Source organism: Raphanus sativus, chromosome 8, assembly GCF_000801105.2.
Source record: "Raphanus sativus cultivar WK10039 chromosome 8, ASM80110v3, whole genome shotgun sequence".
Lineage (NCBI taxonomy): Eukaryota > Viridiplantae > Streptophyta > Magnoliopsida > Brassicales > Brassicaceae > Raphanus > Raphanus sativus.
This window is the reverse complement of record NC_079518.1, coordinates 4,650,687-4,659,785: the sequence shown is the minus strand read 5'-3', so window position 1 is coordinate 4,659,785 and position 9,099 is coordinate 4,650,687. Positions and strand designations below refer to the sequence as shown.

At 36.5% G+C, this 9,099-nt stretch overlaps 2 protein-coding genes across 2 annotated transcripts; one reads left to right on the top strand and one right to left on the bottom strand.

The window, feature by feature from the left end:
- The first annotated feature begins 4,010 nt into the window (after positions 1-4,010).
- On the top strand, positions 4,011-6,837 carry LOC130498324 (hydroxyproline O-galactosyltransferase GALT4-like). The gene is made up of 5 exons (XM_056991584.1): positions 4,011-5,090; positions 5,192-5,421; positions 5,496-5,786; positions 5,854-6,264; positions 6,350-6,837. The coding sequence occupies exons 1-5, from the start codon at positions 4,274-4,276 to the stop codon at positions 6,557-6,559; spliced, it is 1,959 nt and encodes a 652-aa protein (XP_056847564.1). The 5' UTR covers positions 4,011-4,273; the 3' UTR covers positions 6,560-6,837.
- Positions 6,838-6,983: 146 nt separating this feature from the next.
- On the bottom strand, positions 6,984-8,154 carry LOC108819752 (putative F-box/kelch-repeat protein At1g27420). Its single transcript, XM_018592793.1, has 3 exons — positions 7,709-8,154; positions 7,418-7,644; positions 6,984-7,336 (listed from the first exon to the last, which is right to left on the bottom strand). The coding sequence occupies exons 1-3, from the start codon at positions 8,152-8,154 to the stop codon at positions 6,984-6,986; spliced, it is 1,026 nt and encodes a 341-aa protein (XP_018448295.1).
- Positions 8,155-9,099: the final 945 nt, after the last annotated feature.

Here is a 9,099-nt window from a genome sequence, read left to right as displayed (position 1 = left end):
CACTAATTATTTTGATTTTTGTAATATTAGTTGCAATAATATACCATAAATGTTCAATTTTAATTTATTCCTTGCTATTTCTCATCTTCCTTTTTCATTCACTTAAGAGAAGGCTTAATTTACTGAAGGAACATTCCACCTAGATGGGGATAAGATTTAGGTATAACTAGATGAAAACAACTAAAGTGCTAGTGGTCTAATGGTACTATAAAAGTTTGTTTTTTATGCATTTTGGATTTAAATCACCTGTTGCACAAAAAAAAGAGGATTCAAATCACCTTCCGAGAAAATGTTACTTTTTAAACCAGAAGTTTAAATACTTAATTTCAGATATGTGAAAATTCTGGACATAAGATTTGGATTCGTGGTTGTAAAAATAGAATATATATATTTTTTCAAAAAAAAAATAGAATATATTAAATTAGCACGAGGTCATCTGTATATTTGTTCAAGGCTTCAAGCCCAGTTTGGATAATACTGTAACGTCAGCTATATATACAGTTACCTTAATGTTATGGCCACGAGTCCACGACAAAAGATCTTTATAGTATTTCAAGTCAGGTCTCGTTATCTCTAATGAAATACATCGTTTACGCATAATCTTATTTCTACACATAAGAAAAAATCTTTGTTTATTCAATTGGGTTATCATGAAATGTCAGATTTACTCAATCGTTCTTATCGTATTGTTGGCATGCTGCGTCAGATTTTTTGCGTTCACTTTGTGCAAAAGTGTTTATAAACGACAAGATAGTGACAATCTCTAAGTTTGTAATTTGATCCCTCTTTTGCTTTCTTTTAAGGTAGAAATATTCATGAATTATTATCCTAATACAGATAAAATTCTCGGCTGACATTTCCACGTAAACTAGTGAGTTCGACCTGCGATTCAAGAAGATCTCAATTGGTAAGTTGTTTCTAAAAACAACATAATCGACTCGACTATCAAAGTAGACAAAAGTGCCGATAACTTTTGTCTAGTCTTCATCTCGAACTTGAAGTCACATAAGATAAGATGATGCTGCGCATTTAATGATGTTGACGTGCTTGAACATTAGACAAGCATAACTACTTTTGTCTAGTGTTCTTCTCGAGACGGCCACCAAAGAAGCAAAACTTCACCAGGCCTGAACTTCACAGAACAGCATATCCTCATGAAGCTAAAGAAGATCATCACAACACAACTATATATACTACTGAAGTAATTATGCATCTATATCAACTACTACTAGAAATTTTGATTAATAGCTTGGAGTTGAACCTTGTTTAGTCAGGTGTTTAATATCTGAAAAAGATGTAATCTATTGTTTGATCTTTTGCCAAAACAGCCGAATGAAATATGTTCGCGGATTCTGATTTTATGTGGTTAAGAATGAAACTCAGATTGACTTCAAAACAAATTATGGGACAACTATTTCCTAAAAAATATTGAAGTAACAACAACAATTTTACAACTTTCAAGAAGTAAAATTAAACCATTACAGCAGGTATAAGGACTACCATATAACTTGGCTATATAGGCCGATTACAGTGGTCCTATACGAGGATGATATCCTCGCTGCTCCTGGTACTAACTATCTTGTCGTGGGAGATTATGTAGGTCCGTTTCTTTGGTGATCCATCATCCATTGGGTTAATTATATATTGCATTAAGCTTTTGATATTCCAGACTGTTATCTAGATTGTTTTTAGCTTTTTAAAGAAAATGGTTACAAGAATTGCATTAGCTGTTTCTAATTGGAAACCTCTAGATTCCATTTTCACATTTTGACACAGGACTTGGATTTGTGTATGTATCAATTGCCTAGTGCCAAGTTTTCTTTTGGCTCCTTTAGCTTATTAACATCGTATGTTCAGAGATCGTGGGTACTATTCTGAGGAGACAGCACACTTTTGTTCGTCTTGAAAACTCGGTAGAGAGTAGAATTACAATCTTGAGAGGGAATCAAGAAGTCTGGAAAATCACTCGAGTGTAAGAATTGTAATGTGTATTCTCGAGCTGCTGATTCTGGATCTCAACGGGAATAATGAAAGCCATTGAGGCAATTAACATCTATCTTATTAAAATAGAAACATTATGACTTTTTTTAGGTGGATTTTTAAATTGGACCTACTATTAGATATGATATATTTTCTGAACCTATTAACTAACAATTAATATTAGTAAATTATTTCCTTATTATATGCTACCTTATATACATTCATTTTATCAGTTGGCCAATTTTCTTTCTATTCAAAAAAAATATTTTATTTCCCAATTGATTTCATAACCAACATGCAGTAATGTTAAATTTGAGATTTCATAATCACCATCCAATAAGTCCATGCGATGATCACCATGCAATACATTACTCCTTAACCAATTAATTTTATATAATAGTGGTATTATATGATATATTCAAAGTGGATTCAAATCAAACTTATTAACCCATTACTTTTTAACCAATTCAAACATGATTATATATCGGATTACCGGGTTTACTGGCTCGACGATCTAAATTAGATTTAAAAAATGTTGATTCAAATGCAGTTTTTTAAATAGACAAAATTCTTACATATTAAATATTTGTAACATTGTTAACAAAATTTTGAATCATAAAATATTCCGCGCTTCCGAAACGCGGATCATGATCTAGTATTATTTACAACTTGAAATCTCAATCGGAGGCATGTGGCCGATACATATTAGCGTGGGTCCGCTCTTGCTCACTGCCATGCGTGCAACGGCGCAAGCAAGTGATGTCCTGTGACGCCCCACAATCCCAAAGAATATGAACATCATAATCGCAAAGAAAATTAAATAATTTTGAAAATACACTGTAGTTTGACTAATAATTTGTATATACCAAAATTTAGAGCATCCCAATAAGAAAGTTGTCATCAAAAAGCATATATGTATGCATATATAAATATTAATATTTAATTGTGAGTTTCTAAAATTTATAGTAAATCCAATCAAAAATATCTAATATTTTCTATTGGATTTTCCGTAAATATTAGATATTTATTTCAAGAATTCTATAATTCCCTTAAAAGTATCAATCCAACTAAGCTGCATCTGTTACCTATGTTTGTTGAAAGATCTGACCCATAATATTATTGGTCACACTTGGTATTATATATCGGAGAACTCAACTATAGTTAAAAGCAAATACTTTTTAGCACACGCTGAAGTCTACAGATCATACAATCATGGGTTATATCATTCTTACCCAAATTAGTTCCCAGCATTCCAGCAAATAAATCAGATTTATAAAATATAACTAAACACTCGATAATTGTAAGGCATATGTAAAACAAAACGTATTCATGTATCCATTAAGGTGCATTTATATATTATATGGTAAATGGTCCCATGTAAATCAATTAAAATTTGAATTTGGAAAATGAACAGTGAAATGAAACTAAACGACATGAACAACTGCTAAAAGGGATTGCAGACATCACCATAAGTACGTTGTCACTTGTGGTCTAGTTTTGCGAACTGCATATACACTAATGATTCATGTTAAACGAAATATAAAACTTACCAGAATAATAATTTGTTATAACAATGGTTACCGTTTAAAAGAAAAAGAACATTGAGAATGTGTGGTTGCTATCTCTCTCAAACCCACCTGGCTGTCTTTACTCATAAATTCAAAATATTAAAATATTAATATAAACTCGAGACTTCATTTTCTTGTGATATTTCTAAAATAAAACCGATACTAATAATGGCATTAGCTAGCGGTTAATTTGTTTTTGGAGTTTCATGCAATGATGATATCACCGGTTACGTTAGTCTTTTTTTTACCGTTCATAATTGATTAGAAACAAGCATAACTTTCACAGAAATATCAAAATCTTTATAAAAGGAAGTAACTTTATTATTGCATACACTCACAAATAAAACACCCAAACGCTAAAAATATTACGATTGGTTTGGAAAAAAATATACAACTGTACTATTTTGTCTTCCCCTTTCCCAGTGTGTGAACTCGTTAAAAACGACGTAGTTTCAAAACACTAACTACCTTACCATCATCTTCATACGCCAGTTACTGACCTCCCAAAAAAACAAAACACAGAATTATTGTTGTTTTCCTGTTCAAAGCTTTTGTCCACCTTCTTCATTTTGCTTTAAAGTTTGAAAAGTTTTCACCTTTTCGAATATATGTGCATTAATGGCTTTACCAAAACTTGTGAGCTCTTGATTACCAAGACCTTTTTTGTTCATTACCCTCAACTTCTTCTTCATCCAAATCTGTTCCTTAGGGGTTCGGATTGAGAAATGAAGAAGTCCAAACTCGAAAACTCCGCCTCACAGACCCGATTCGGCCTTGTTCACTTCCTATCAGCTCTCCTCCTCTTCTACTTCCTCTGCATCAGCTTCCAATTCCCTTTCATCTTCCGAACCGGGTCCCGGTCCGGGTCTGACGTCGGGTCCGACGCATTGCCGAGGGTCGTCGGTAGAGAAGCAAACCGAGCTATTATCGCAGAAGAAGGCGACCCGCATCGACCTTTCACGCATCCGGGTCGAATTAACCGGGTGGGTCACGTCCAGCTTCGCTCACCGGAGCATAAAGTCCGAGACTTTAAAACCGTCTCCGAAATCTTCTCCAACGAGACCTTCTTCTCCGATGAGTTCTCCGTCTTCCACAAAACGGCGAAGCACGCGATCTCAACCGGAAAAAAAATGTGGACCGGGCTCGATTCCGGTTTAATCACCAAACCGGACGAAACCCCTCAGAAATGTCCTGATACGGTTTCGGTTACCGGACCCAAGTTCGTTAACCGGAGCAGGATCATGGTTTTGCCTTGCGGGTTAATGCTTGGGTCCCACGTAACCGTCGTGGCGACGCCGCACTGGGCGCACGCGGAGAAAGGCGGGAAATTTAGCGGTAAGACGGTTATGGTGACGCAGTTCATGATGGAGCTGCAGGGGTTGAAGGCGGCGGAGGGGGAAGACCCGCCTCGGATCCTCCATTTCAACCCGAGGATTAGAGGTGATTGGAGCGGGAGGGCTGTGATCGAGCAGAACACTTGTTATCGGATGCAGTGGGGCCCTGCTTTACGTTGCGATGGTCGTGAGTCTATGGATGATTCTGGTATTGACTTTTCCTTGACTTTGACTTCTTTTTTTTTTTTAATAATAGTTTTGATGTGGAAGGAGTCTGATTTGGTTTTTATGGTTTTTTTTTTGTTGAAGTTGATGGAGAGGTGAGATGTGAGAGGTGGAAGAGGGATGATGATGATGATGATGAGTCAAGGAAGACATGGTGGTTGAACAGGCTTATGGGCCAGAGGAAGGAGATAACACATGATTGGCCATACCCTTTTGAAGAAGGGAAGCTCTTTGTTCTTACACTTAGAGCTGGGATGGAAGGTTACCACATCAGCGTTAACGGAAGACATATCACATCTTTCCCTTACAGAACCGTGAGTAACACAACACAGATAGTTCATTGGTTTATCATTGACCAGTTTTAATGGTTTTTTTTTTTGCTCTTCAGGGGTTTGTCCTAGAGGATGCTACTGGATTAGCAGTGAAGGGGAACATTGATGTGCATTCGATATATGCTTCATCTTTACCCTCCACGAACCCTAGTTTCGCGCCGCAAAAGCATCTTGAGATGCAAGGCATGTGGAAAGCTCCTGCGTTACCTGAGAAGCCTGTAGAGCTCTTCATAGGGATTCTCTCTGCTGGTAACCATTTTGCAGAGAGGATGGCTGTGAGGAAGTCATGGATGCAGCAAAAGCTAGTCAGATCATCCAAAGTTGTCGCCCGGTTCTTTGTGGCATTGGTAAAAGCACAAAAGTCATCAATCACCTAAACGTAGTCATTTGCTTATGTTAATTCATCTTTTGCAGCACGCAAGAAAAGAAGTCAATGTGGATCTAAAGAAAGAAGCAGAGTACTTTGGTGATATCGTCATAGTACCGTACATGGATCACTATGACCTAGTTGTGCTCAAGACGGTTGCCATCTGCGAATACGGGGTTAGCACAGTGGCGGCAAAGTATATTATGAAATGTGACGATGATACGTTTGTGCGAGTGGATGCTGTTATCCAACAAGCAGAGAAGGTTAAGGGAGGAGATAGCCTTTATATTGGAAACATTAACTTCTACCACAAGCCACTGCGCAACGGGAAATGGGCTGTGACATACGAGGAATGGCCAGAAGAGTATTATCCTCCTTATGCAAACGGTCCCGGTTACATCTTGTCATATGATATAGCTAAGTTCATCGTCGACGATTTTGAGCAGCAGAGACTAAGAGTAAGTCAAACCTTTAGTACGCATTTGTTAGATTCATTTAGCATCTGTTTATAATGGTTATTTGGTACATGTTGTGTTATTGCAGTTATTCAAGATGGAAGATGTGAGCATGGGAATGTGGGTGGAGAAGTTCAACGAGACTAGAACGGTGGCTGTTGTTCACAGCCTCAGGTTCTGCCAGTTCGGATGCATAGAAGACTACTTCACTGCTCATTACCAGTCGCCAAGGCAGATGATTTGCATGTGGGATAAGCTGCGGAGACTCGGGAAGCCACAGTGCTGCAACATGAGATGACTTTAACATTGTTTTTTTCTTTTAACATGAAGCAGATGGAAGTTAATAGAGCTGACTGTTTTTAGATCTTTGTATATATAGATCACTCCATAATGTATCTATATATATATATATATATAATGCAATGAATGGCTCTTGAAAAGTTGACAGAAATGTCGATGGTGTTTCAACTTCCTGATCAAGATGAGGAGTTTGAATCCTTTTTAGCTCTACTCTGTTTCATCTACAGGCTGCCATTTTAACTTTTTGGTCCAACAGTTAAAGTTGACTACTATGTATATTTTGGAGCTATCTTTAAGGTTGGTTAACAGTTTTGAATGCAAAAAAAAATGAAGATAACTCTTAAATGCATCATCGACAGAGTTGAGGAGGACGAAACACAAAGCTGATGACAACCCCAAAACGTTACACACATTTTGCAAAATCAAAAGTTGATAACAACGCTGATGGCCTCAAAACCAGATATTGTAATCGGTGTGGCTCTCCACTTGGCCTTGTCCTCTTTATCAAGGCCATATCCAATTCCCCGTGAATAAAGGATAACCTTATTGTTCAATTGCCCTAGGCTGGACCTGGAAAAAGTCTTAGGCACATCCACCGAGCTCCAAGAATTCTTCTCTGGATCAAAGACTCCCACTCCGGACCTGTACCTGTTCAGGAAATACACTTTGTTGCTAACAACAGTGTAGGAGTACACATCCAGTGTTTGCCCCGAGTCTAACTCTTCCCATGTCTTCTTTCTGGGGTCATATATGTCAATGAACCTTGATTTATTGCCTGAAAAAAAAAAGATGATCATCATCAAATTATGTAAGAAAGTTTGACTTGGAATCTATAATGTACTTTTATTAATCCCACCTACAACGAAGAGTTTGGAATTGAAGGAGAATGCGAAGGCAGGACAGAAGTTGGGGCGGTGTGGACAATCCATGAGGCTCCATTTGTTAGTTTTAGGGTTGTATACTTCCGCGTTGAGAATGCTAACATCATCTGCAGAGTAGCCTCGGATCACATACAAAAGACCTTCCACTTCAGCACATGCAAAGTTGTGACGCGGTATGTTCATGTCGGCTAGTTTTCTCCACCTGTTTTTATCGAAGAAAGAAAATCACTAAGAATAATAAACAAATTTATCAAATAGATTCAGACCTGTTAGTAGCTGGATTGAACTCATGAACATTGGCCGAAACAGCGTTAGCGAACGCAGGTTCTCGGACCTCAAACGCTCGTCGGACCTTCAATCCTCGGACCTTCGATCGTCGGGCCTTGTATTTTCCACCAACCAACACGATCTTTCTGCCATCAAGCACCATGAGGCCGTAACCGCACTTCAAAGGCCCAGGGATGGGAGGGATCTGTCCCATTGTGTTACCAGAGCCGTCAAAGACTTCCCAGTACATGTTATCCATTAGAACACACATGAACTGCTCCTCCACCGATCCAGACATCTTTAGAATGGCCGCGTAATGCTCGCGCATGATGAGTCTCCTCCATCGCGAACACACATGCGAAATGGTCCGAAACTCAGAGCGCGGGATTCGTGTGAGGCACAGCTCTGCTACTTCGTCCAGCAAACCGGGTATTAACGGACCCATTTTATTTGTCCTTCGATTGCATCATTAGTTATCTTCAAAATTTGATTTAAATAAGAGATTATTACATCACTTTTGATTTTGTAATCCACTATTATTCAATAATTTATGTTAAATATTTTACTGAAATTTAGTGTTATTATATTTTACATATCTCTATTAACTATTAAAAGATTTTGAAATTTATCGTTGTTATTTATAATATATTTATTTAAAAGTATTATTATTTATAACGATTCTGATACAATATTTAAAAGTTTATATTGATAAATTATTATAATTTGTTTGATTTTAAAGAGTCGGTCAGTTCAAATCTAATTTCATATTAATTATATCTATTAAAAAAATATGTTATCCTCAAATTGTGTATCATTTGTTTTCAATTAAAAAAGCCAATTTCCACTGCTATTAAAGCCTTTTAGCAATTTTCCAAGCCAGATTTTTTTCCTTCTTTAGGGCATGACTGGTTTCCCCGCTACCACCCGTAAACGCAGCTTTTGCGGTTTCTAGCGGTTGTTGGCGTTTTGAAACAATCATAGAAAACGCTACAAATCGCTTCAAACCGCTCCGAACCTCTTAAAATCAAAAGCTGGTTCCAGCTAGCGTTTGCGGTTGCGGGCGGTTGCGGGAGAATAATTTTTTTTTTCTTTAAAATCAAAATCAATAAAGATAATACTAAAAACATCCAATAAAATTTTTAAATTGAAATGAGAAATTGTAAAATGTATACATATTATATTTTAATTTATATTATAAAAATTTCAAACCAAAATATTTTCTATAAAGTTTTAAAATTTAATAATATGATTTTATAAATATAAATTTTATATTTATTATATTTTTATAATTTTTAATATTTTTATAATTATATAAAATGCAAATATTGTTAATTTATTATTTAACAGATGTTGCGTTTGATAGTTTACCAGTTATAAAAGTCCCGCAAAT

Bases quoted from the DNA above. Each gene is read 5' to 3' on its own strand.
- LOC130498324 (XM_056991584.1), top strand. From the start codon at position 4,274: ATGAAGAAGTCCAAACTCGAAAACTCCGCCTCACAGACCCGATTCGGC. The intron at 5,787-5,853 runs GTAAAAGCACAA...CATCTTTTGCAG, and splicing joins CCCGGTTCTTTGTGGCATTG to CACGCAAGAAAAGAAGTCAA. The intron at 6,265-6,349 runs GTAAGTCAAACC...GTGTTATTGCAG, and splicing joins TTGAGCAGCAGAGACTAAGA to TTATTCAAGATGGAAGATGT.
- LOC108819752 (XM_018592793.1), bottom strand. From the start codon at position 8,154: ATGGGTCCGTTAATACCCGGTTTGCTGGACGAAGTAGCAGAGCTGTGC. The intron at 7,645-7,708 runs GTCTGAATCTAT...CGATAAAAACAG, and splicing joins TTCAATCCAGCTACTAACAG to GTGGAGAAAACTAGCCGACA. The intron at 7,337-7,417 runs GTGGGATTAATA...TTTTTTTTTCAG, and splicing joins TTCCAAACTCTTCGTTGTAG to GCAATAAATCAAGGTTCATT.